Genomic DNA, 26,917 nt, shown 5'->3' on the forward strand with positions numbered 1-26,917 from the left:
AAGCTGTGCCATGGGAGGTAATCAGGGTGGAGAGAGTTCAGACCTCTTCTCCGTCATGGGAGGTGATGGGGCGGGTAAGAGGAGAGCGTTCGGGGCTCTTCTCCATCATGGGAGGTGATGGGGCGGGTAAGAGGAGAGCATTCGGGCCTCTTCTCCGTCATGAGAGGTGATGGGATGGGTAAGAGGAGAGCGTTCGGGCCTCTTCTCCGTCATGGGAGGTGATGGGGCGGGTAAGAGGAGAGCGTTCAGGCCTCTTCTCCGTCATGAGAGGTGATGGGGCGGGTAAGAGGAGAGCATTCGGGCCTCTTCTCCGTCATGAGAGGTGATGGGATGGGTAAGAGGAGAGCGTTCGGGCCTCTTCTCCGTCATGAGAGGTGATGGGGCGGGTAAGAGGAGAGCGTTCGGGCCTCTTCTCCATCATGGGAGGTGATGGGACGGGTAAGAGCAGAGCGTTCGGGCCTCTTCTCCGTCATGGGAGGTGATGGGATGGGTAAGAGGAGAGCATTCAGGCCTCTTCTCCGTCATGAGAGGTGATGGGGCGGGTAAGAGGAGAGCGTTCAGGCCTCTTCTCCGTCATGAGAGGTGATGGGGCGGGTAAGAGGAGAGCGTTCGGGCCTCTTCTCCGTCATGGGAGGTGATGGGATGGGTAAGAGGAGAGCGTTCAGGCCTCTTCTCCGTCATGAGAGGTGATGGGGCGGGTAAGAGGAGAGCGTTCGGGCCTCTTCTCCGTCATGGGAGGTGATGGGATGGGTAAGAGGAGAGCGTTCGGGCCTCTTCTCCGTCATGGGAGGTGATGGGATGGGTAAGAGGAGAGCGTTCGGGCCTCTTCTCCGTCATGGGAGGTGATGGGACGGGTAAGAGGAGAGCGTTCGGGCCTCTTCTGCATCATGGGAGGTGATGGGATGGGTAAGAGGAGAGCGTTCGGGCCTCTTCTCTGTCATGGGAGGTGATGGGATGGGTAAGAGGAGAGCGTTCGGGCCTCTTCTCCATCATGGGAGGTGATGGGATGAGTAAGAGCAGAGCGTTCGGGCCTCTTCTCCGTCATGGGAGGTGATGGGGCGGGTAAGAGGAGAGCGTTCAGGCCTCTTCTCCGTCATGAGAGGTGATGGGGCGGGTAAGAGGAGAGCGTTCGGGCCTCTTCTGCATCATGGGAGGTGATGGGATGGGTAAGAGGAGAGCGTTCGGGCCTCTTCTCCGTCATGGGAGGTGATCGGACGGGTAAGAGGAGAGCGTTCGGGCCTCTTCTCCGTCATGGGAGGTGATCGGACGGGTAAGAGGAGAGCGTTCGGGCCTCTTCTCTGTCATGGGAGGTGAGGGGATGGGTAAGAGGAGAGCGTTCGGGCCTCTTCTCCATCATGGGAGGTGATGGGACGGGTAAGAGCAGAGCGTTCGGGCCTCTTCTCCGTCATGGGAGGTGATCGGACGGGTAAGAGGAGAGCGTTCGGGCCTCTTCTGCATCATGGGAGGTGATGGGATGGGTAAGAGGAGTGCGTTCGGGCCTCTTCTCTGTCATGGGAGGTGATGCGGCAGGTAAGAGAAGAGAGTTCACGCCTCTTCTCCATCATGGGAGGTGATGGGATGGGTAAGAGGAGAGCGTTCAGGCCTCTTCTCCGTCATGGGAGGCGATGGGATGGGTAAGAGGAGAGCGTTCGGGCCTCTTCTCCATCATGGGAGGTGATGGGATGGGTAAGAGGAGAGCGTTCGGGCCTCTTCTCCATCATGGGAGGTGATGGGACGGGTAAGAGCAGAGCGTTCGGGCCTCTTCTCCGTCATGGGAGGCGATCGGACGGGTAAGAGGAGAGCGTTCGGGCCTCTTCTGCATCATGGGAGGTGATGGGATGGGTAAGAGGAGTGCGTTCGGGCCTCTTCTCTGTCATGGGAGGTGATGGGGCGGGTAAGAGGAGAGCGTTCGGGCCTCTTCTCCGTCATGGGAGGTGATGGGATGGGTAAGAGGAGAGCGTTCAGGCCTCTTCTCCATCATGGGAGGTGATGGGATGGGTAAGAGGAGAGCGTTTGGGCCTCTTCTCCATCATGGGAGGTGATGGGGCGGGTAAGAGGAGAGCGTTCGGGCCTCTTCTCCGTCATGGGAGGTGATGGGATGGGTAAGAGGAGAGCGTTCGGGCCTCTTCTCCGTCATGGGAGGTGATGGGATGGGTAAGAGGAGAGCGTTCGGGCCTCTTCTCCGTCATGGGAGGTGATGGGATGGGTAAGAGGAGAGCGTTCGGGCCTCTTCTCCGTCATGGGAGGTGATGGGATGGGTAAGAGGAGAGCGTTCGGGCCTCTTCTCCGTCATGGGAGGTGATGGGATGGGTAAGAGGAGAGCGTTCGGGCCTCTTCTCCGTCATGGGAGGTGATGGGATGGGTAAGAGGAGAGCGTTCGGGCCTCTTCTCCGTCATGGGAGGTGATGGGATGGGTAAGAGGAGAGCGTTCGGGCCTCTTCTCCGTCATGGGAGGTGATGGGATGGGTAAGAAGAGAGCGTTCGGGCCTCTTCTCCGTCATGGGAGGTGATGGGGCGGGTAAGAGGAGAGCGTTCAGGCCTCTTCTCTGTCATGGGAGGTGATGGGATGGGTAAGAGGAGAGCGTTCGGGCCTCTTCTCTGTCATGGGAGGTGATGGGATGGGTAAGAGGAGAGCGTTCGGGCCTCTTCTCTGTCATGGGAGGTGATGGGATGGGTAAGAGGAGAGCGTTCGGGCCTCTTCTCTGTCATGGGAGGTGATGGGATGGGTAAGAGGAGAGCGTTCGGGCCTCTTCTCCGTCATGGGAGGTGATGGGATGGGTAAGAGGAGAGCGTTCGGGCCTCTTCTCTGTCATGGGAGGTGATGGGATGGGTAAGAGGAGAGCGTTCGGGCCTCTTCTCCGTCATGGGAGGTGATGGGATGGGTAAGAGGAGAGCGTTCGGGCCTCTTCTCCGTCATGGGAGGTGATGGGATGGGTAAGAGGAGAGCGTTCGGGCCTCTTCTCCGTCATGGGAGGTGATGGGATGGGTAAGAGGAGAGCGTTCGGGCCTCTTCTCCGTCATGGGAGGTGATGGGCCGGGTAAGAGGAGAGCGTTCGGGCCTCTTCTCCGTCATGGGAGGTGATGGGCCGGGTAAGAGGAGAGTGTTGGGGCTCTTTTCTGTCATGGGAGGTGATGGGGCGGGTAAGAGGAGAGCGTTCTGGGCTGTTTTTCTTGAGCCAGTCCAGCTTCTTTGTTAGGAAAGACCATTAGAAAGAATGTTTGTTTCCCCTTATTAGTCACATAGAAAGTGCTTCTCCCTCACGAGCTTCCGAAGTAGACAACTGATTGCGGTTTTTCATAATCTGGGCTGTCCCCACCCCCGAGAATATCATGGTGACATCGTGTTCTGTGAGAACGGGGTTTCGGTTTCTTTGCACGTGCATTAGTGCTCATTGTTGAACTTGGCTCCTGTCAAGCCGCAGAGTCAGCCCCATATGGTCACTCCCCATCCCTGACCTGAGCCCCGGGAGGTACATGGGGTGGCGCAGGTGGGCCCAGCCTCCAGCTCTGAAGCATAGAAATGGTGCAGGGCAGCGGTGGTGGCCCTGCCAACCCTTCCTGAGTCCCCAGTCAGAACCCTCTGCCTTGCCTGGGCTGGACTTGTTTCTGAGCCACCCTACAGGGGTGCTGCCACTGTATTCCCTGCAGGGCACTGGCCCATTATAAGCAGCTGTTCTCGGTTGGGTGCCAATGAAAAGCCCTGTCCCAAGCCATTTCAGGAGGGTGGCACTGCTTCCAAGGAGCCAGAGACAGTGGCCAGATGAGCAGAGCCGCTCCGGAGTGGTGAGGCCCAGCAGGGTTAGCCTGACTGGCTGCACAGGAGCTCCGGCTCTCAGGGTGAACAAGGCAAAGTGCAAGGTGTTGCTGAGAGAGCCTCCGGCAGCCATGCCAGAGCCACCGGCCAGGGACCCACCGTGACTGGCGCTCCCTCCTCCCTGTGTTTGGCCCTAGTGTCCGCAGGACCAGATGTCCGAGTCCGGCCAGTCCTCGGCGGCCGCCACACCCAGCACCACAGGCACCAAATCCAACACGCCCACATCCTCTGTGCCCTCAGCCGCCGCCACACCCCTCAACGAGAGCCTGCAGCCCCTGGGGGACTATGGCGTGGGTCCCAAGAACAGCAAGCGTGCCCGGGAGAAGCGTGACAGCCGCAACATGGAGGTCCAGGTCACCCAGGAGATGCGCAACGTCAGTATAGGTGGGCGCCCACCTCCAGGGCAGAGGAGGCAGGACTTGGCTTGGGGACATGCAGCTCTATCAGGCTGTGTAACAAACACATCAGGCGTGCAGTGCAGGCAGCAGAGACACATTCCTCAGGTCCCAGAGGCTGGGGTCCAAGATCAAGGTGCAGGCAGGGCCATTTCCTCCTGTAGCCCCTCCTCGGCTTGTAGACACCACCTTCTCCCTGTGTCCTCAGCAATCATCCCCTCTTCCTATGAGGACACGAGCCCACTGGATTAGAGCCACCACATGAATACATTTTACCGTAATCACCTCTCTAAAGGCCCAGCCCCCAAATGTAGTCATGTTGGGGGTGTCTATCTACACATGGATTTGGGGACGCACAACTAAGACAGTAGCCTACGTCACCCACGGCACAGCCCTACTAAGACAGTAGCCTACGTCACCCACGGCACATGGCCCTACTAAGACAGTATCCTACGTCACCCACAGCACAGCCCTACTAAGACAGTATCCTACGTCACCCACAGCACAGCCCTACTAAGACAGTATCCTACGTCACCGACGGCACAGCCCTACTAAGACAGTATCGTACGTCACCCACGGCACAGCCCTAATAACACAGTAGCCTACGTCACCCACGGCACAGCCCTAATAACACAGTAGCCTACGTCACCCACGGCACAGCCCTAATAACACAGTAGCCTACGTCACCCACGGCACACGGCCCTACTAAGACAGTACCCTACGTCACCCACGGCACAGCCCTAATAACACAGTAGCCTACGTCACCGACGGCACAGCCCTACTAAGACAGTATCGTACGTCACCCACGGCACAGCCCTACTAAGACAGTAGCCTACATCACCCACGGCACAGCCCTAATAACACAGTAGCCTACGTCACCCACGGCACACGGCCCTACTAAGACAGTATCCTACGTCACCCACGGCACAGCCCTACTAAGACAGTAGCCTACGTCACCCACGTCACAGCCCTACTAAGACAATATCCTACGTCACCCACGGCACAGCCCTATTAAGGCAGTATCCTACGTCACCCACGGCACAGCCCTACTAAGACAGTAGCCTGCTTCACCCACGGCACAGCCCTACTAAGACAATATCCTACGTCACCCACGGCACAGCCCTACTAAGACAGTAGCCTACGTCACCCACGGCACAGCCCTACTAAGACAGTAGCCTGCGTCACCCACAGCACACAGCCCTACTAAGACAATAGCCTACGTCACCCACGGCACACGGCCTTACTAAGACAGTACCCTACGTCACCCACGGCACAGCCCTACTAAGACAGTAGCCTACGTCACCCACGGCACACGGCCTTACTAAGACAGTACCCTACGTCACCCACGGCACAGCCCTGCTAAGACAGTATGCTACATCACCCACGGCACATGGCCCTACTAACACAGTATCCTACGTCACCCACGGCACAGCCCTGCTAAGACAGTGGCCTACGTCACCCATGGCACAGCCTTACTAAGACAGTAGCCTACGTCACCCATGGCACAGCCCTACTAAGACAGTAGCCTACGTCACCCACGGCACACGGCCTTACTAAGACAGTAGCCTACGTCACCCACGGGATAGCCCTACTAAGACAGTAGCCTACGTCACCCACGGGACAGCCCTACTAAGACAGTAGCCTACGTCACCCACGGCACACGGCCTTACTAAGACAGTAGCCTACGTCACCCACGGGACAGCCCTACTAAGACAGTAGCCTACGTCACCCACAGCACACGGCCTTACTAAGACAGTAGCCTACGTCACCCATGGCACAGCCCTACTAAGACAGTAGCCTGCTTCACCCACGACACACGGCCCAGTGAGGAGAAGAGAAGGGTGAGGGCCTAAAGGAGGTCCAGCCACTGGCTTTCCTGGACATGGGATCTTTGCGGCCTGGGCTTGCTGCCAACAATCTCATGCAGAGAGGCTGCTGCAACCCACCCCTCTCCCATCCTTCACCTCAGACACCCACTGTGCTGGAGTTCGCCCTCTGCCCAGCCAGCCTGGGATCAGCCATTTTCTGATCATCCCCACCTGGTGGGTAGTCCAGCTCTGACTCCAGACTCAGATTCTGAGGGCGGCAGTGAGCAGGACAGAGGCTGCCAGGCCCCCTCCTGACCCCAGGTCCCGCTGTGCTCTCCCCTAGGCATGGGCAGCAGTGACGAGTGGTCTGATGTTCAGGACATTATTGACTCCACTCCGGAGCTGGACATGTGTCCGGAGACCCGCCTGGACCGCACGGGAAGCAGGTACTGGCTCAGCCCAGCCCTGGGGTCCTAGGGGCTCAGTACTCAGCTAAGTCAGTGACTTTGGTGAAGGCACCCTCTGCCACCAGTGGGAGAAACATCATGGCTGTCAGGCCTACCGCGTCCTGTCCACTCCCGGCCTGCACTGCAGTGTGAGCGTTGACTGGCTATGGTGGGGGGTGTCGGAAGAGTCTGCACATGCAGCCGCTCTGGGCTGCCCACTGACTCTGCTCTCTCTCCCAACCTGTGTGTCCCAACAGCCCAACCCAGGGCATCGTGAACAAAGCTTTTGGCATCAACACTGACTCCCTGTACCATGAGCTGTCGACGGCAGGGTCTGAGGTCATCGGGGATGTGGATGAAGGGGCCGACCTCCTAGGTAAGCACAAGCTTTCCCCCACGTGCGTGCGCAATGTTGGGGCTTTCTGCTGTCGGTTTTGTTTGTAATGAAACTCCTCTGTCAGCCAGGCGCGGTGGCTCACACCTGTAAACCCAGCACTCTGGGAGGCCAAGGTGGGTCGATCACGAGGTCAAGAGATCAAGACCATCCTGGCCAACATGGTGAAACCCCGTCTCTACTAAAATATTACAAAAACGAGCTGGGCGTGGTGGCAAGCACCTGTAATCCCAGCTACTCGGGAGGCTGAGGCAGGAGAATTGCTTGAACCCGGGAGGCAGAGGTTGCAGTCAGCCAAGATTGTGCCACTGCACTCCAGCCTGGCACCTGGCGACAGACCGAGACTTTGTCTCAAAGAAAAAGGAAAGACCTCTGTCAGCCGTGAGCTAGGGACCTTTATTTTTCCAGCTTTATATATTTATTTTTTTGTTTTGAGACAGAGACTTGCTCTGTTGCCAGGCTGGAGTGCAGTGGTGGGATCTCAGCTCACTGCAACCTCTGCCTCCCGGGTTCAAGCAATTCTCCTGCCTTAGCTTCCCAAGTAGCTGGGATTACAGGCATGGGCCACCATGCCCTGCTAGTTTCTGTATTTTTGGTAGAGACAGGGTTTTACCATGTTGGCCAGGCTGGTCTCGATCTCCTGACCTCAGACGATCTGCCTGCCTCAAGCTCCCAAAGTGCTGAGATTACAGGCTTGAGCCACCGGGCCCGGCCTATTGAGTTCTATTTCATATGTAATCATCCCTCCATCTCCACGGGGGACTGGTTTCTGGACTGCCCCAAGGATACCCAACTCTGAGGCTTCTCAAGTCCCAGCTCTGAAGTGGTGTAGTGTTTGCGAAGAACCTGTGTGCACCCTGCACACCCTCCCGTGTCCTCCACATCTCGTCTGGGTTAAGCTGTAGGTGCTATGGAAGTAGCTCCTGTTTTACTGTGTTGTTTGGGGAATAATACAGGAAAAAAGTATACATGTCAGTATAGACGCGGCCACCATAGGCCTGGCTGGCTACATTTCCCATCCGAGGTTGGTTGAATCCACAGGTGCACAACTCATGGATATCGAGGGTTGACTGTACCATCAAATTCACCACCTTAAAGTGCATGGCTCTGCGGTTTTTAGCATACTCACAGGTGGTGCCGCCGCCCACACTATCTTAGTTTAGAATGTTCCGCCATCCCAAAAAGAAACCCGTGCCTGGTAGCCTCGCCACGTCTCATGCACACACCATCAGGGCGGTTGACTTTCGAGGAGGTTGGGAGGGTGCCCATGTGCCTGCTCGGTGTGCATCAGCCTCTCCACATGCCCTAGGGCCATCAACTTTGGAGGAGACTGGGAGGGTGCCCACTTGCCCAGTCCTCCCAAGACAGCCCTGGCTTTGCCTCTGCGCCGCAGGTCCACACCAGACCCTCTGTGCCTCTGTCTGCAGCAGCTGCGAACAGCAGGGCCTGCTTTCTGCCAGCACATGGAGTCCCCTGTGCTCACAGCATCTGCTGGTAGCTGAGTGCTGGCCATGTGGTTCGGATCCCCAGGCCAGGGCCTTCAGGCATGGCAGACAGGCAGTAGGACAGTCTAGTCTGTCCCCTTGTATGCGTCAGGGTCTGAGCCTTTTGCCATGGCCTTGCTCCCCACAGCCCACGGGGTGAGAAGCTCCAGGATCCCAGGCTGCCTCCTGTTGTACTCCTGGCTGACTGTCTTATCTGGGGCAGGGCGACCTCCAGGGTGCAGAGTAATGTGGGGTGCTCAGCACCAGTGGGGCCTCAGGCCTGACAGGGAGGCCTGTCTCAGCCTGGCTTGAGTCAGAAAGTGCCCTGATAGAGGCCACGTATAAATAACATCATATTTTCCATCTTAACCGTGTTGAAGTGTTCAGCTTAGTAGTGTTGGGCACACTCTAGTCGATGGTGAAAGATGGAATGTTCTCCCCTATGATCATGAAGAAGGCGAGGGGGCCTGCTTTGGTGCTGTGAATTTTCAGTGAAACTTTTCGCATGTGTTGCAAAAATATATATAAAAAATCCAAAGGCAATTAATACTCAGAAAAATTCTGCTAAATTGGGGTAATCTCTTTTAATATTTTGATATCCTTCTACTCTACATCATCCACATAATGTATATTTTTCTTTTTTTTCTTTTTTTTTTTTTTTTTTGAGATGGAGTCTTGCTCTGTCACCAGGCTGCAGTGCAGTGGTGCAATCTCGGCTCACTGCAACCTCCACCTCCTGGGTTCAAGCGATTCTTCTGCCTCAGCCTCCCGAGTAGCTGGGACCACAGGCGTGTGCCACCACACCCGGCTAATTTTTGTATTTTTAGTAGAGACAGGGTTTCACCATGGTCAGGATAGTCTCGATCTCTTGACCTCGTGATCCGCCTGCCTCGGCCACCCAAAGTGCTGGGATGACAGGCGTGAGCCACCGTGCCCAGCCAGATAATGTATATTTTTCAACTATTTTTTTTATTTTTGGAAAAAATTGTATATGCCTATAATAATATTTAAATAATATCAGAAAATGCCAGGAAGAGAGTAAAAACCAGAGGGAACGTCGCCCGCATGCCATGATGATTGTTTTAATGTCTTGGTGACACCCTACCAGGCACCACGACCCCCAGACGTGGACACGTGTGTACACGGGACACAGAGTGTTGGGTTGCAGCTGCCCTTGTCATTGTGGGTGCCATTCATATTTCCGTGGGTGTCAGCACTGACACGATCACCACCGGTCTTCACTGCAGCCTCAGGCCGTCCTCCTGCCAGTGTCCCCAGTTTATAAATGAAGAAACTGAGGCCGGGTATGGTGGCTCACGCCTGTAATCCCAGCACTCTGAGAGGCTGAGGTGGGTGGATCGCATGAGGTCAGAAGTTTGAGACCAGCCCGGCCAACTTGGTGAAACCCTGTTTCTACTAAAAATACAGAAAAAATTAGCCAGGCGTGGTGGCACTCACCTGTAATCCCAGCTCCTCAGGAGGCTAAAGCAGAAGAATCGTTTGAACCCGGGAAGCGGATATTGCAGTGAGCCTAGATTGCGCTATTCGACTCCAGCCTGGGTGACAGAGAGAGACTCTGCCTCCAAAAAAAAAAAAAAAAGAGAAACAGGTCAGGGAGGGTGAGATGACAGTCAGAGCTCGGGCTCAAACGCAGATCCAACCCAGAACAGCAGCCTAACTCTGAGCAGGGTCTGTGCTGTTCAGTAGCTTTACTGAGATGTGATTTTCACACTATGTAATTCATCCACTTACAGGGTACGGTCCAACGGGTCTTAGCATGCCCATTGTTTAGAGTCATATAGTCTGCACCTTTTCACCCCCACCTCTGTGTGGCCTTTGTGCTGCTCCACCCTGCTGCGTAGCCACCCCCTGCTGCGCCCACCTAGAAGGCACTGGCCAGGAGCCTGCATTCTCATGCCACCCTGGCGCAACCGTTTTCTCATATGACAGAGGCCAGGAGTCACTGTGCACTCCATGCTCTCTGTGTGCTCCAGGCTCTGCCACCCTGCTCTGCAGGGTGCTGGTCATCTGGGCACTGCCGAGCTCAGGCTGGCACAAGAGTTAGCTCTTGGGAGTAACAGACCTTTTGGTCCCTTTCCAGAGCCTTAAACATAATGCGTCTAAGAAAGTCAGGCAGGGAGGCTGGGTGCAGTCACTCACGCCTGTAATCCCAGAGCTTTGGGAGGCCAAGGCAGGAGGATCACTTGAGGCTAGGAGTTTGAGACCAGCCTGGCCAACATAGCGAGACCCTATCTCTACAAAACATTTTATAAAAAATTAGGCAGGCAGCTGGGTGCAGTGGCTCATGCCTGTAATCCCAGCACTTTGGGAGGCTGAGGCGGGCAGATCACGAGAACAGGAGATCAAGACCATCCTGGCCAACATCGTAAAACCCTGTCTCTAGTAAAAATACAAAAATTAGCCAGGTGTGGTGGCATGCACCTGTAGTCCCAGCCACTCAGGAGGCTGAAGCAGGAGAATCGCTTGAACCCATGAGGCAGAGGTTGCAGTGAGCCGAGATGGTACCACTGCACTCCAGCTTGTTGATAGAGTGAGACTCCCATCTCAAAAAAATAAAATAAAATAGGCAAGCATGGTGGTGTGCACCTGTAAGTCCGAGCTGCTTGGGAGGCTGAGGTGGGAAGATCACTTCAGCCTGGGAGTTTGAGGCTGCAGTGAGCTGTGAACACACCTCTGCACCCCAGCCTAGGTGACAGAGTGAGACCCTGTCTCTTAAAAAAGAAAAAAAGGAAGAAAAAGAAAAAGGTGGTCCTGAGAAGTGGGGACCTCGTCCTGCTGCTGCAATCTGTTAATGGAACATTTTTGAAACAGAAGAGCCTGCTCTCTGGCACCCAGGATAGAGGAATGAGCTGGCACCTGTGCCCCTCTGCCCTAATCACCTTGCCCATGAGGGCTCACCCATGTCTAGCTCAGCTACAGGGCGGGCACAAGCTCCTGAAGACAGCAGGGAAAGGTGTGCGCCCTGGTGTGGCTGCCACGCAGGGGAGAGCCGGGACCTGCATGGATCTAGAAAGAGCATCATTTCAGAAACACATCAGCTTCGCACGTGACAGGAGGGTGCTTCTGCTGAAAGTCAGCAGGTGGAGAGCGGTGTCCCTCCATCCAGTGCCCGTGCTGGCAGCCCAGAGCCTCTCAGCATTTTTTCTCTGAATTCCTTTGGCAATGGAGGCATAAAAAGACCCAAGTTGGGCATCTGTTATATTCCATCAAATCTCAGACAACACCAATTTTTTTTTTTTTTTTTGAGACGGAGTCTCGCTCTTGTTACCCAGGCTGGAGTGCAATGGCGCAATCTCGGCTCACCGCAACCTCCGCCTCCTGGGTTCAGGCAATTCTCCTGCCTCAGCCTCCTGAGTAGCTGGGATTACAGGCACGCGCCACCGTGCCCAGCTAATTTTTTTGTATTAATAGAGACGGGGTTTCACAATGTTGACCAGGATGGTCTCGATCTCTCGACCTCGTGATCCACCCGCCTCGGCCTCCCAAAGTGCTGGGATTACAGGCTTGAGCCACCGCGCCCGGCCGACAACACCAATTTTAAGACACCTGTTTTTTTTCTGTAGAAGTGGGGTTGTTGCTGTGTTGCCAGGGCTGGTCTCAAACTCCTAGGCACAAGTGATCCTCACACTTTGGACTCCCAAACCGCACTGGGATTACAACTGTGAGCCACCGCACCCAGCCGACACACCATTATTTTAGGAATCTTCAAGAAAGAAAAAACTGCAGCAAATTAAAACTATAATGTGACAGTGATTGTTTTAAGACTCACTGAAATTTCAAAAATGTTAACGAGAAAAAAATGGACATCTTCGAACTGGCATAATAAGCAGTAAGGGAATTACTACTCACTGAGCACGTGCCTGGCTGGGATCCGTACGAGCTGTTGCCGCACTACCTGGTGGGAATTTCACAGCAAGTATTCACCGAGGAGCTTATTTTTCTGTTTTACAAATGACTGACACTCAGAGAAGGTACACTATGTGCCCTGCATTGTTGAGCTGGAATCTGGAGTCCGCACAGCTGATCTTTCCCTCCACTCTGCTCTGCACGGGCAAGGCAGCCCTCAGGAGAGATTCCACCAACATAGTAACCAGACCTAGAAAATGTCCACAGATAACCTTGAGAAGAGACAGGCCTGTGTAAGATAAGGAAGCGTCCTTGAAGGACATGAAAGAAGCCATACACCCAGAGGGTGATGCCACGCGCCTGGACCTGAAGACACACCCTGTGAGCTGTGTGGTGACGTCACAGACAGCCCATCATTCTCACGGGGATGCGTTCATTACCAGTAAAAATACCCACACGCTTGTTGGAGATTTTTCTGGAACTCTATGAATGGAACTGAGGTTCATCCAGTAGAGGAAATGTGAGAATAGCCTAGAAAATGAGAGAACAAGCTTGCAGGATTCCACAGAAAGCTGCAGCAGCTGAGGCAGGCAGCGACAAACCCGTGATGTGAGCTCACAAGCTCAGGGCGGAGAGCCAAGGACAGACCTGGAGCCATGGGGAATCCATCTCTGAAAAGTGTGACATCTCAAACCATGCAAAGCAGGCGGATGAGTCAGTAAATGTACTGCCTTAGTTGCTGCTGGTGTGAAATGAAGTCTAAGCCTAACCTCACCCCGTAAACAGCAGTGATTTCCAGGTGGATTAAGGATCTAAGCACACAATTACAAGAACAGAACGGAGCCGGCCATGGTGGCATCTGTGATCCCAGCTACTTGAGAGTCTGAGGTGGGAGGATCACTTGAGCCCAGGAGTTTGAGGATATAATGAGTCATGATTGTGCCTCTGCACTCCAGCTTGGGGGACAGAGCAAGACCCTGTCTCAGGAAAACTAGAACGTCAACAAAGGATAGAACTAGAAAAGGGGCTGGGCGCAGTGGCTCACCCCATCATCCCAGCACTTTGGGAGGCCACGGTGGGTGGGTCACTTGAGGTCAGGAGTTTGAGACCAGACAGATCAACATGGTGAAACCCTATCTCTACTAAAAATACAAAAAACTAGCTGGGTGTGGTGGTATGTGCCTGTAATCTCAGCTACTTGGGTGGCTGAGGCAGGAAAATCACTTGAGCCCAGGAGGTGGAGATTGCAGTGAGCGGACATCATGCCACTGCACTCCAGCCTGGATGACAGAGAAGACTCTGTCTCAAAAAAAAAAAAAAAAGGAAAGAAAAAACTGGGCTGGGACCAGTGGCTCAAGTCTGTAATCCCAGCACTTTAGGAGGCCGAGGTGAGTGGATCACCTGTGGTCAGGAATTCGAGACCAGCCTGGCCAACATGGTGAAACCCCATCTCTACTAAAAATTGAAAAAAAAAAATTAGCTGGGTGTGGTGATGGCAGGCATCTGTAATCCCAGTTACTTGGGAGGCTGAGGCAGGAGAATTGCTTGAACCTGGGAGGTGGAGATTGCAGTAATCCAAGATTGAACCATTGCACTCCAGCCTGGGTGACAAGAGTGAAACTCTGTTTCTAAAAATAAAAATTAAAAACTGGCAAAGGATATTGGAGAATGTTTTCATAATCTGGGCCTCTCTATGTGACCAAAGCCATAAAGGAAAATAATGAGAACTGTGGCTAATGATGGAGACATCATTAAAATTAAAATAAAAGCTGGCACGGTGATTCACACCTGTAATTCCAGCACTTTGGGAAGCCAAGGTGGGAGGATTGCTTGAGCCCAGGAGTTCAAGACCAGCCTGAGCAACAAAGGAAACCCTGTCTCTACAAAAAAATACAAAAATTGGGCCAGGCGCGGTGGCTCACGCCTGTAATCCCAGCACTTTAGGAGGCCGAGGGTGGATCACAAAGTTAAGAGATCGAGACCATCCTGGTCAACATGGTGAAACCCCGTCTCTACTACAAATACAAAAAATTAGCTGGGCATAGTGGCGCGTGCCTGTAATCCCAGCTACTCAGGAGGCTGAGGCAGGAGAATTGCCTGAACCCAGGAGGCGGAGGTTGCGGTGAGCCGAGATCGCGCCATCGCACTCCAGCCTGGGTAACAAGAGCGAAACTCCGTCTCAAAAAGAAAAAAAAAAAAATACAAAAATTAGCTGGACGTTGTGGTGCATGCATGTAGCAGCTACAGACATAGTTGAATTTAATTTTAGCTCAAGTTGAGTTTAGTGAGTAGCCTGAGAATCATGCCAGCCACTCAGGAGGCTGAGCCAGAAGGAGTGCTTGAGCCCTGGAGGCTGATGCTGCAGGGAGCCATGATCGCACCACTGCACACCAGCCTGGGTGACAGAGCAAGTCCTTGACAACTAAAGAAAGAAAGCAACCAAGTACAATAGGAATCATCAGAAGATAAAATAGGAAGTGTGGCCAGGCGTGGTGGCTCACACCTGCAATCTCAGCACTTTGGGAGACCAAGGTGGGCAGATCACGAGGTCAAGAGATCAAGACCATCCTGTCCAACATGGTGAAACCCCATCTGTACTAAAAAACAAAAATTAGCTGGGTGTAGTGGGTGCCTGTAGTCCCAGCTACTCGGGAGGATGAGACAGGAGAATTGCTTGAACCTGGAAGGCAGAGGTTGCAGTGAGCCAAGATCGAGCCACTGCACTTCAGCCTCATGACAGAGCGAGACTCCATCTCAAAAAAAAAAAGGGAAATTTATAGACTATACCAATAAACATATGAAAAGATGCTCAATTTTAGAAATAAAGAGAAAATCAAGAAAACTTTTTCCCTAGAAGACTGAAAATAGACAATCGAGGCTGTCTAGGGTGGAGCGGGTGCTGCCCTCCACGCCAGAGGTGAGGGTCGCAGCCCCACTGAGCGCCTGTAGGTGGTAGTGGCGGTGGAGCCTTCGAGGGAGCAGCCGAGCAGTCACAGGCTGAGAGGTACCTCAAGCCCTCACGCAGGGACACCACGTCTCGCAGGAGCAGGTGCAGTGACAGATGATGAGATGTTCCCATAGAGAAACACTACAGGGCATTAAAAGAGACCAGGCCGGGTGCAGTGGCTCATGCCTGCTAAGGCACGTGGATCATTTGAGCTCCAGAGTTCAAGACCAGCCTGGGCAACATGGCGAAACCCCATCTCTACCAAATACTTAGTTGGGCTTGGTGGTGTGCACCTGTGGCTGCGGCTCCTCGGGAGGCTGAGGGAGAGGATTGCTTAAGCCTGGGAGGCGGAGATTGCAGTGAGCAATTTGAGCTCACGAGTTCCAGACCAGCCTGGGCAACATGATGAGACCTCATCTCTACTAAAAAAAAATACAAAAATTAGCTGGGCGTGGTGGCATGCACCTGTACTCCCAGCTACTCGGGAGGCTGAGGTGGGAGGATCTTCAGCCTGGGAGGTGAAGCTTGCAGTGAGCTGTGATGGTGCCACTGCACTCCAGGCTGGGCAACAGAGTGAGATCCTGGCTCAAACAATAAATAAAGGCCACCAGGAACCTCAGCACAGGAGAGTCCCATGACAGTGCTGAGTGGAACACAGGAAGTCTCCCAGAGAGATGGATGATGTGGTCCCGTGTTCGTTTTTTGAAACCTGTTGTTTATCTAGAAGGAAATCTGAGAGGAGAATATTGGCCATTAGCAGCGGTTGCCCTGGGAAGCGATTTGAGAGAGGGACATCTGCTCTTGAATTGGGGTCAGGACCCAGTGAGGATGCCGCCCCTTCTCTGCATTCTGGCTTAGTTTTCTCCACCCTCCACTGTTGAGGTCCTTGCTCCCAGTTTGTCTTCAGTCGCCCTTCACCGAGGTCCTGCCCTACCTGGGCTGATCCAGGAGCCTCGGAGTCCAGCCCTAGGCCTGCATCTGCAATGTCTCCCTCGATGCACTCTGCCTCGCCCACGCTGGGGGCTTTTGGAGGCTGGGCACCTGCCACACCCCGCCCCACACACTCCTCTTCACAGGCCGTCTTCGTGGGGGCTGCGGGGGGCCTGCCCTCCTGATGGGTGGTGGGAGCAGAGGAGAACAGGCTTTAGGGTCAAGGCTCAGCTCTGGGCTGGACCACGGCGCCTGGCCCCATTCCCTGCAGGCTTCTGCCTGGGGGTAGGCATCCAGACCTGCTGGAGGCTGCTCCTGTTCTCTCTTGCCCTGCAACATGGGAGTGGCCGAATCATTGATGCTTTTTCTTTAATAAAAGTTTCTTTATTTTGTCGGTTCCAGTCACCAATTGACCTTTATCACTTCCTTCCCCCCCGCCTTTCTGTGCCACGCTGGACACGCCCAGGGGAGTTCTCAGGTGTGTATCTCTCTCCTGTCTGTCTCCCCTCCGTGGTTGGGGGTGGACGGGGGATGCCCTGAGCTTTCCCAACACCGTGGCTGTGTGGACCGCCCCCACGCCGCCGTAGCGCCTGTGCTTCTGCCGCCGCCACCGCAGCTCGGAAGCTTGTTTCGGTTTGCTCCACCAGCCACTTGACAGTGACCTGAATATCCAACCCCCACAGCCTGAAAAGTCCCCTGAGGGCCATTTCTGAAGGCCCTGCAGAGCCCTGAGGCACGCACGGCAGTGACTGGACACAGCCAAGGCCAGCTCTGGGGCCTCCCTGCTGTCAGGAGCACCCCAGAAGTCAGGTCCTAGAGGCCCCTGCCAAGCCCAGCCCGGGGCCCCCTCCTCACCTGGGTGGACAGGCCGAGTTCTGCTTTCTGGATGCACAGCAGGAGGCTCTAAGGCCCCACCCAGAGACTGTCCAGGTGCAGCTCCCCAGCCTCCAGGCGTAGCCTGTCTCCACAGGGTTGCCGTTTGTCCCCAGCCCCATCTGGCCCGCATTTGGGGTGAGATGTTAGCTACCAGCCCCACAAGTGACATTGGCCTGGTAGTCTTCATGTAATTCCAAGGATAAACTTTCCAGAAGTAGCTGGCTCTGTCCCATCTCCTGCCCTCCTAACTCCCTCCTGCGGCCACCCTAACCCAGCAGACCCAGCTCTGAATTCCTCCCAGCCTGCTGTCCACACGGGCTTAACGCGCTTCTCTTCTCTCCCTCTCTCCCTCTCCTCCCGCCCTGGTTGCCCATCTCCTGTGGGACGGGGACGGCTCCCTAGTGCGCGATGATTTCTTTGGTAAGGCTGAGGCCCCGTTCCCGTGCGTCACTCCTCCACCCCTACATCGTCTCCTGCTTCATGAGCTGTTTGCTTTGTTCTGCATGATGGGGACAGCATTGGGGCCGCCGGGGTCAGGGGGCAGCCCTGGGTGAGGCTAGCTCTGTCCCGGCTGCCTCTGGGTTGTGGGAGGTGGCAACTTACCCTAAGGGACAGACTTGAAGGCCTGAGGAAGGTAGCCCCAGCCTCTCTGAGTCCCCACAAGCACAGGGCACACCCTGTCTGTGGAGAGGAAGGCCCATGTTTGAGGCAAAGGAGGTCACAATGGAGGCCTCAGGCAGGACCTCTGAGCCTAGGCACGGAGGCGTGTGATGCTGTTTCCTGACTGCGTAGACGTGGGGCAGTGTGTGGGAAGGCCGGACCTTGGAGTTTCTTTCCATTCTTTTGGGGTTTCTGGGCATGCTTGCAGGAGCTCAGGTTCACTTGGGGCCTGGTGGTAGAGGAGCCATCAGTCCCGCTGTGAGAAGGCACCAGGGAGTCCCGGTCCTCACAGCCGCACCCTGCCATGCCCCATCCCTGCTGGCCCCACTGTGAGAGGCCTCTCCTCACCCACCTGCCCCCTCACCCCAGCCCCAACATCATTCACCTGAGGGTGGCGGCTCTGAGAGGGCCTGCCTCATGATGGGACTGCTGGGGGCACTGAGGTGATGGCACAGTGGGCCACTCAGAGGCCTGCGTCTGGCCAGCTGGCCTGTGACATTGGTCGGTCACGAGAACCACCCCAAGGCCTGGGAGCCTGCTCTGTGTTCCCTGCAGATCGGGCGTCATCCCCACCAGGCCACCCTCTCCAGAAGTGTGGTTACCCTGAGGCAGGTGCGGTGGCACCAGGGTCCTGCCTCCAAGGGCACAGGTGAAACCTCTGCGCCTTCTGTTTCAGGAATGGGCAAAGAAGTGGGGAATCTGCTGCTAGAAAACTCACAGCTTCTGGAAACCAAGTAAGAGGGCCCTTCTCCCGTGCGGCGAGGCTGAGGCAGCCCTCGCCAGGGCTGGGAGACTGCACTCCCATCTTTCTGCTTTTTCAAAGAAACGCCTTGAACGTGGTGAAGAATGACCTCATTGCTAAGGTTGACCAACTGTCCGGGGAGCAAGAAGTGCTGAGGGGTGAGCTGGAGGCTGCCAAGCAGGCCAAAGTCAAGTTGGAAAACCGCATCAAGGAGCTGGAAGAGGAACTGAAAAGGTGAGGGTGGGGGCTTGGAGAGCCGGTCACAGAGGTACCCGGCGTCAGAGCTCCGGAGCGGCTGCCTTCTCCAGTGCCTGCTCTCCAGCCAGAGTGGCTTTGTCCACCCCCAGCTCCAGCTCACAGCCACTTCATCCTGACCAGCCCAAGAGGGGCCGTGGTCTTCTGAGCCTCCCACAGTGCACGCTGGGCCTGTCTCACGCGTCCTTAACTGCACGGTGTGGGGGCTCAGCTGCAGCTCCCACCATCCCAGTCCTCCAGCCCTTTGATCAGCCAAGGTTTGGCTGTGACCCCTGGAGACCTGTGTGTTGGGGCTCCAGCCTTTCTCTGATAAGCAGAGGAGGTGTGGGGCCCCGAGACCGTGCCTCTGCCTGAGAAGGGACCCAGATCTGCTCTGGGTTTGCTGAAGCCAGGGCCCCTGTGATTTGCCCCTCTCCACATTCCCAGGCAGCCAGGATGGAAGGCTGGACTTCAGGGCACTTGTGCGGCGGTGGTGCAGGACCACCTGTCCCCAGAGAACCGGCAGCAGAGCTCAGGGTCCTGAACCAGAGGGCTGCTGCAGGGAGAGCCCCCAGCCCTGCACAGGGGCAAGGACACAAGTCCGGGGCGCGCACTGCCCGCTGCTTGTTCCCGAGGCCCCTGGGAGGCCCTCACCCTCCCTGCCTCCTTCCCCTTCCCGCAGAGTGAAGTCTGAGGCCATCATCGCCCGCCGCGAACCCAAAGAAGAGGCGGAGGATGTAAGCAGCTATCTCTGTACAGAATCGGTACATCCGCTCTTCACTCTTCACACGCGGGGCGGCCACCATTCATCATTCCCATGCCTTCCCATGCTGGGTGTCCACCATTCCCATGCACTCACACGTGGGGCGGCCACCATTCACATGCACTCACATGCTGGGTGTCCACCATTCCCATGCACTCACACGTGGGGCGGCCACCATTCACATGCACTCACATGCTGGGTGTCCACCATTCCCATGCACTCACACGTGGGGCGGCCACCATTCACACACACTCACATGCTGGGTGTCCACCATTCCCACGCACTCACACGTGGGGCGGCCACCATTCACACACACTCACATGCTGGGTGTCCACCATTCCCACGCACTCACACGTGGGGCGGCCACCATTCACATGCACTCACATGCTGGGTGTCCACCATTCCCACACACTCACACGTGGGGCGGCCACCATTCACAGGCACCACACGTGGGGTGGCCACCATTCCCACACACTCACACGTGGGGCAGCCACCATTCACATGCACTCACATGCTGGGTGTCCACCATTCACACGCACTCACATGCTGGGTGTCCACCATTCCCACGCACTCACACGTGGGGCGGCCACCATTCACACACACTCACATGCTGAGTGTCCACCATTCCCACGCACTCACACGTGGGGCGGCCACCATTCACATGCACTCACATGCTGGGTGTCCACCATTCCCACGCACTCACACATGGGGCGGCCACCATTCACATGCACTCACATGCTGGGTGTCCACCATTCCCACGCACTCACACATGGGGCGGCCACCATTCACACGCACTCACATGCTGGGTGTCCACCATTCCCATGCACTCACACATGGGGTGGCCACCATTCACACGCACTCACATGCTGGGTGTCCACCATTCCTACACACTCACACATGGGGCGGCCACCATTCACAGGCACTCACACGTGGGGCAGCCACCATTCCCACACACTCACACGTGGGGCAGCCACCATTCACATGCACTCACATGCTGGGTGTCCACCATTCCCACGCACTCACACGTGGGGCGGCCACCATTCACACGCACTCACATGCTGAGTGTCCACCATTCCCACGCACTCACACGTGGGGCGGCCACCATTCACATGCACTCACATGCTGGGTGTCCACCATTCCCACGCACTCACACGTGGGGTGGCCACCATTCACACGCACTCACATGCTGGGTGTCCACCATTCCCACGCACTCACACGTGGGGCGGCCACCATTCACATGCACTCACATGCTGGGTGTCCACCATTCCCACACACTCACACGTGGGGCGGCCACCATTCACATGCACTCACATGCTGGGTGTCCACCATTCCCACGCACTCACACGTGGGGCGGCCACCATTCACATGCACTCACACGTGGGGCGGCCACCATTCACACACTCACATGCGGGATGGCCACCATTCACCATTCACATTTCACTATTCACCATTCACATGTAGTACATATCACTATTCACACGCAGTACACGTCACAGTTCACCGTTCCCACGCAGTACACGTCACGGTTCGCCGTTCCCACGCAGTACACGTCACGGTTCGCCGTTCCCACGCAGTACACGTCACGGTTCGCCGTTCCCACGCAGTACACGTCACGGTTCGCCGTTCCCACGCAGTACACGTCACGGTTCGCCGTTCCCACGCAGTACACGTCACGGTTCACCGTTCCCATGCAGTATATCCCATTCTTCACACTCGGAGCATGGGCATTGGGGGCGGGATCCCGGTGACTCACCGGATCTACTGTCTCTGTTCAGAATCAGTATATTCCACTATTCACATGCAGGGCTGGGGCCACGGGCAGGGGGCCCAGGCGGGCTCCTGGGGACTCACCAGCTCTTCTGTACTCACAGACTTCCCACCTCTTCTGTGTGACATGTGACCCCAGTGGCATCATCTGCCGCCCCACTCCCCAGATCACATGGAGTCAGAACCAGGCCCTTGGGCAGGACCATAGCGCTGGCGGGACGCCAGGTCACCTGTCAGCATCCTCATGCATGCCTTTTTCATAGTCACAAGCAGGTCTCCCTGACTCTGCAGCCTGGCCAGTCACCTGCTGTCCCCTTTCCAGAAACCACCCCACCCCAGGAGCCTGGGAGACCCCAGGGGAAGCTCTGCTGCCTGGGTATTGCAGGCCCTCAGCTTCAGAACCACCACCCCTTCCGGGGAGAGGCCAAAGGGAGCGCTGTCTGTCAGTTGGCTAGCGGCTGCCTTCCTTAAGGAGAGCAGGCCCTACTCCAGGAAGGATGCCGACTTCACACGCACTAGCTGTCACTTGGGGGCTGTGGTGACGATAAAGTGAGGTTGTGTGTCTCAGGCCATCCCGTGCAGGCTGCACTCCCCATGGTCTAGGAGAAACACAAGCTGAAGGCGAGTCACGTTTCCCCCACACAACCCCTCCTGCAGGAGCTGAAAGTGACACCGGTCCTGGGCCTCAGCCCCTTGTCACAGCCTGAGACTGGACAGGCACCTGTAAGCAGGAAGTGCTGAGTGCTACGGGCCATATGGGGACCCCACTGCCCACCCACCATGTACTTCATCATTCCCTGGCAGCTCTGCTGGGCATCCCTGGGTGGAGGGAGCAGACTGCAGACCCCACAGGGATCTGTCAGAACCCAAAGTGTTCAGCCAGCTGACCCTTCCTAGAGTGTCACCTGGCTGCTCATTTCACACAGGACCGGGCCCACCTGCACCTCACCTGAGACATTTGGGGCCTCCCAACGACATGCAGGGAAAGTCACCCACATCATGCCTCATGCGTGTCATGGCAGCCCTGGCAGGGTTCCCTCCCCCCTTGCCCACAAACCTCCACACCACTTTTTGCCTGCAGGAAATTGGCACTTAGATCCACTTACACCTGGAGGCCACGCCCCCTGCCCCAGTGGAGGCACCCCAGGAGGAAGTAGGTGTGACCTGGCCTCCAGGGGCTGGCTGAGTCTGTGTGCCTCCCATCTGCAGGACAAAATCCCCATGGCGCAGCGCCGCCGCTTCACGCGGGTGGAGATGGCCCGGGTGCTCATGGAGCGGAACCAGTACAAGGAGCGGCTGATGGAGCTGCAGGAGGCCGTGCGGTGGACCGAGATGATCAGGTGGGAGCCGTGGCCTCCCCAGGAGGGGCTGCAGGTTCATCCCAGACAGCACGACTGCGGCTCCCTCTGCACCTCCCCCTCTTCTGCGGGGGACTGAAGTGCCCTGCGTGCTTCTTGGTGGGAACCTGGAGAGGCCCAGGCAAGGGAGGTGTCAGGGCGCTAGCAGGTTGCTCCCTGTGCCCTCCCCTGTAGAGCATCCCGAGAGCACCCATCCGTCCAGGAGAAGAAGAAGTCCACCATCTGGCAGTTGTAAGCTGGGGGCACCCGGGGGGTGTGGCCAACAGCTGCAGGGAAGGGGGCAGGGAGGTTCTCTGGTCCTCTGCCCACCCCTCACCTCCCTGTGCCTCCGGCAGTTTCAGCCGCCTCTTCAGCTCCTCCTCCAGCCCACCTCCGGCCAAGCGCCCCTACCCCTCAGTGAACATCCACTATAAGTCGCCCACCACAGCCGGCTTCAGCCAGCGCCGCAGCCACGCCATGTGCCCGATCTCGGCGGGCAGCCGGCCCCTGGAGTTCTTCCCTGATGAGTGAGTGTCCTCTGGCCCCTACATGCGGACTGCAAGGGGGTTGGGGAGGCCCTGTCCAGGGGCCCCTCTCCTCCAGGCCCTGAAGGAGGATTTTGAGGGCAGCCTCCACCTTGCTTGCCACATGCCAGAGGTCGTGACCTTTCCCTGCACACTGCCTGCCCCTCCCCGCTGCAGGGAGCCGGGCTGCTCTGGCTCCACAGTGTTTACTTCAGGATATCTGTGTCCACTGACAGCTGTGCTGGGCTTCACGGTGGCCCCTGGGCTCTGCTGCCGTTGAGGCTCCAGCTACAGAAAGGAGCCATTTCAGGCACACGTCCAGCAAGGAGTTACTGGCCGCACCTGTGTCCCGGTGGCACTCTGGGTCCTGGTCCCTGAAGCCCTCAGTGGCTGTGGCAGCAGAGCAGCCTCTGGGTTGAGCAGGTGCCAGCTGTGGCCTCCAGGCCTACGGCCATGCCTGGTGCTGGGAAAGCCACCCTCCCCATCTGGGCACCCAGTGGCCGGAAAAAGGCAAGGATGGGACCAGGCGGGCCTCCCTGCCTTGGCCTCCCCTAGGGCAGGCCTGGGGCACTGTGGGTGCCTGCTCTCTGCTGCTGCTCACCCTGGACAGAGACGTCACCCATCATTCTTCCACTCAGCGACTGCACGTCCTCCGCCCGTCGAGAGCAGAAGCGCGAGCAGTATCGTCAGGTGCGTGAGCACGTGCGTAACGACGACGGCCGTCTGCAGGCCTGCGGCTGGAGCCTGCCCGCCAAGTACAAGCAGGTGCGGGCCGGAAGCTGCGGGGACGGGCGTGGGTAAGGGGGCGGGGCGTGGTGAGGGGCGGGCGAAGGCGGGGCAGTGCCAGAGGTGGGAGGGGACGGCGGTGCTGGGCGCGTCCTGGTAGGTTCCTAGTGAGCCTCCCGCGCCGGGCTCTGGCGGGTCGGAGGAGGAGTCCCGCGGCTGCCACGCCCCCACCTGCCTCGAGTCTTCATAGGTGGCTCTGCCGCCAGAAGCCGGCGGCCCGGCCTGACCCAGGTTTCTGGAGGGATAGGTGGGAGCCAGGGTTCGTGCTCACGGCGCCTCCCTGCTCCCTGCAGCTGAGTCCCAATGGGGGCCAGGAGGACACGCGGATGAAGAACGTGCCGGTGCCCGTGTACTGCCGCCCTCTGGTGGAGAAGGACCCCACCATGAAGGTGAGCCCCCGAGGAACCCTCTCAGGCCGCCTGGGTGGGCAGGAGGCTGGAGAGCGCCGGTGTCACCCGAGCCTGGCCCTGCCCTTTCAGCTATGGTGTGCCGCGGGTGTCAACCTGAGCGGGTGGAGGCCCAGTGAGGACGACGTTGGGAGTGGAGTCAAGCCAGCACCAGGCCGCGACCCCCTGACCTGCGACCGGGAAGGGGACGGCGAGCCCAAGAGTGCCCATGCGTCTCCCGAGAAGAAGAAGGTGAGCATGGCTGAGGCCACCGGGCACCCTCCCTGGCTTAGTCTCTGGACAGCTCAGCTGCAGAGCATGCTGGGAGTGAGACACGGGACAGCTGGGGACAGCACCCGGAGGCTGGGCCTCGCAGGGGCTCCTGGTTTGCAGGTCGCAGTGTCTTCCCTCCCCAGGGCTGAGCTGCCTCCTGGGTTCTCAGCAGGAGTGCCATCCAGCAGTCTTGGTCGCTGTGGCTGTCCCTCTCCTCTCTACTCTTCCTCGCCCCTCACCTCCTCCCCTCCTCTCCCCTCCTTCCCCGCCAGTGGCCTGGAGTGGGTCTGAGTGAGCCTGAGTGGGCCTGCGCGGGCTGAGCTGCAGGGGTCCGGCAGGCGGCAGGCGCGGTGGAGCCCAGGAGTGGCAGAGCTTGCTTCCCAGCTTGGGCCTCTTGGAGCTTAAGGGCTTCCTCTGTGGAGGGAAAACTGTGTATGGAACGCTTTAGACTGCAGTCTTGAACCCTCATTTGTAGGGCTGAAGGCCCCACAGGGTCGTGGAGTGTCCCTTATGCTGTGCTGAGGTGCAGGATCCAAGAAATAAAGAGACAGGACACAGAAGTACAAGGAAAATGCAGCTGGGCTCAAGGGGCCACGCCACCAACGAGCAGAGTCAGGCGAGGCCCCAAATGTCCAGAAGCGTGTGTATTTATTGTGTATGGGTTAGGGGGCAGGGCAGTGAGTGAAGTCATCTTTAAGGACAGTGATAGGGTCGTGAGCAATAAAACATGGGGTCCACCCCCATTAGGTCACTAGGCCAGGAGGTGGACAGTGCACAGCAAGGGGCCCGTTCCCATGAAGGCAAGGGCCGTGTGCAGTAAGGGGTCCACCCCCATTAGGTCACTGAGGCTTGAAGGTGGGCCGTGCGCAGTGAAGAGGGTGCAGTGTGCAATACTTCTATCTATGGGCAAACTACTTCTAAGAAGATTTATAGGAGGATGCTTTAAGTCACACAGCAGTGACAGAGCTGTCAAGGTTACCGCCACCTTCTGGCAGCTTCCAATGAGTTCTATGGGCAAATGCTTTTCAAGCAGCACAGTAGCAAGAGCTGATAAAGTTCACAGTCACCAAGGTGGATTGCCGGTCTGAGGGCAGCCCTCCACAAGAACTGGAGCAAGGTCCTACAACTCCTTTATCAGGAGGAGTGGCTCTCGCCCCAAGCCTGCCATACAGCGGGTATCTTTACGATACTGAACGCTGCCGCCTGGGCCATGGGTTCTTGTCCTGGTGTAACTGTTTTCCCTTAATTCATGCTCTGCACTGTGTCTGCTCTGGGCATTCCTCTGATTATAAACTAAGATATAGTTATATATATACATGGAAATAACTGAGTGGTAAGGTGTTCTTTAGGCGCTCATTCTATGAACTGACATGATTATATAGAGAGGATTGTATAAAGGGAAATAACTGAGTATTAACACCGTAAACTGAGGGATTTTCCAAGTCCTAATTCTATAAACTAATATATGATTATATAGAGGATTATGTAAAGGGAATAAATGAGATATTCTTCAGGCCTTAATTGTGCCAGGGTTCTGCTTAGCTCTCCTTCCTCAGTGCCTAGATGGGGGCTACCCACACTCATTGCTCTGGCCATGGGGGAGGATAGACACATTCCCTCAAGCTAAAGTCGAGGCTGGACCCTGATAGACTCCGGGAGCCCCGTGGCCCCTGCTGGTGTCGGGTAGCCTCAGGCTTGGGCTCTGAGCTTGATCCCTCGCCCTGAAACAGTCCAAGGAGCTCCCCGAAATGGACGCCACCTCCAGCCGGGTGTGGATCCTGACCAGCACGCTCACCACCAGCAAAGTGGTGATCATCGACGCTAACCAGCCAGGCACAGTGGTGGACCAGTTCACCGTCTGCAACGCGCACGTGCTGTGCATCGCCAGCATCCCTGGTGAGCGTGGCCTGGAGTGGGCGCTTCCACTCGGGCACCACTCCCTTCTACTAGGAGGCTCAGTAAAAGTCCTGCCACATGGAACCCGTCTTCTCCTGATGTGCTGTGGACACAGGAACGTGAGGGGATGGTGGGAGGGGCAACACTGCCGTGGCCTCGACCTTTATTCCTACTTTGCATGCCACGATTACCTGGTTAGAGGGCGACAGGTGGGCCGTAGCCCAGCCTGAAGCTTGAAGCATCACTCAGGAACTAGAGGAAAACATTTCCTCATGCTGAAAGTAAAACCTTCAGCCAGGCTGAAATCTCACGGCCTCACCAAGGGCTAAGGGGGTATGGATGAGAGGCTTCATGTCACCCCTGGGGGCAATAGCCTTGGTGAGGTTCTGGGCCCAGCCCCAACACTGGGAGGACAAAGGGCTGCCCAGGGCTCTTCTAGGTCTCTGGTGTGAAACCACAGGGCTGTTTGCAGAGATGGCCCTGAGCTTCTGAGGGTTCTTAGGGGTCTGCCACAGGATCATGAGTTGTTTGCTCCCAGGACGGGAGTCTTACTACTCAGCTTGCATCGGCCCAGGGGCCCACCCAACA

The 26,917-nt window shown here is 56.7% G+C and overlaps 1 protein-coding gene across 12 annotated transcripts in view; it reads left to right on the forward strand.

Moving 5' to 3' along the window:
* Positions 1-26,917, forward strand: part of MAPK8IP3 (mitogen-activated protein kinase 8 interacting protein 3) — a 63,170-nt gene that overhangs the window by 31,697 nt on the left and 4,556 nt on the right. For 8 of the 12 annotated variants that reach the window (XM_064362295.1, XM_064362299.1, XM_064362296.1 and 5 more), the window contains 13 exons: positions 3,952-4,198; positions 6,361-6,463; positions 6,721-6,839; positions 18,298-18,355; positions 18,445-18,597; positions 19,280-19,361; positions 22,337-22,467; positions 22,660-22,716; positions 22,821-22,991; positions 23,627-23,753; positions 24,068-24,163; positions 24,254-24,412; positions 26,164-26,329. In XM_064362295.1, the coding sequence (XP_064218365.1) occupies positions 3,952-4,198; positions 6,361-6,463; positions 6,721-6,839; positions 18,298-18,355; positions 18,445-18,597; positions 19,280-19,361; positions 22,337-22,467; positions 22,660-22,716; positions 22,821-22,991; positions 23,627-23,753; positions 24,068-24,163; positions 24,254-24,412; positions 26,164-26,329 (1,669 nt within the window). Of the gene's footprint in view, positions 1-3,951; positions 4,199-6,360; positions 6,464-6,720; positions 6,840-16,551; positions 16,564-18,297; positions 18,356-18,444; positions 18,598-19,279; positions 19,362-22,336; positions 22,468-22,659; positions 22,717-22,820; positions 22,992-23,626; positions 23,754-24,067; positions 24,164-24,253; positions 24,413-26,163; positions 26,330-26,917 lie in introns of all 12 variants that reach the window. The other 4 variants (XM_012441918.2, XM_064362301.1, XM_012441920.3 and 1 more) reach the window with 3 other exon arrangements.

Source organism: Aotus nancymaae, unplaced genomic scaffold, assembly GCF_030222135.1.
Source record: "Aotus nancymaae isolate 86718 unplaced genomic scaffold, 86718_ANA_hifiasm-v0.15.2.pri h1tg000049l, whole genome shotgun sequence".
NCBI lineage: Eukaryota > Metazoa > Chordata > Mammalia > Primates > Aotidae > Aotus > Aotus nancymaae.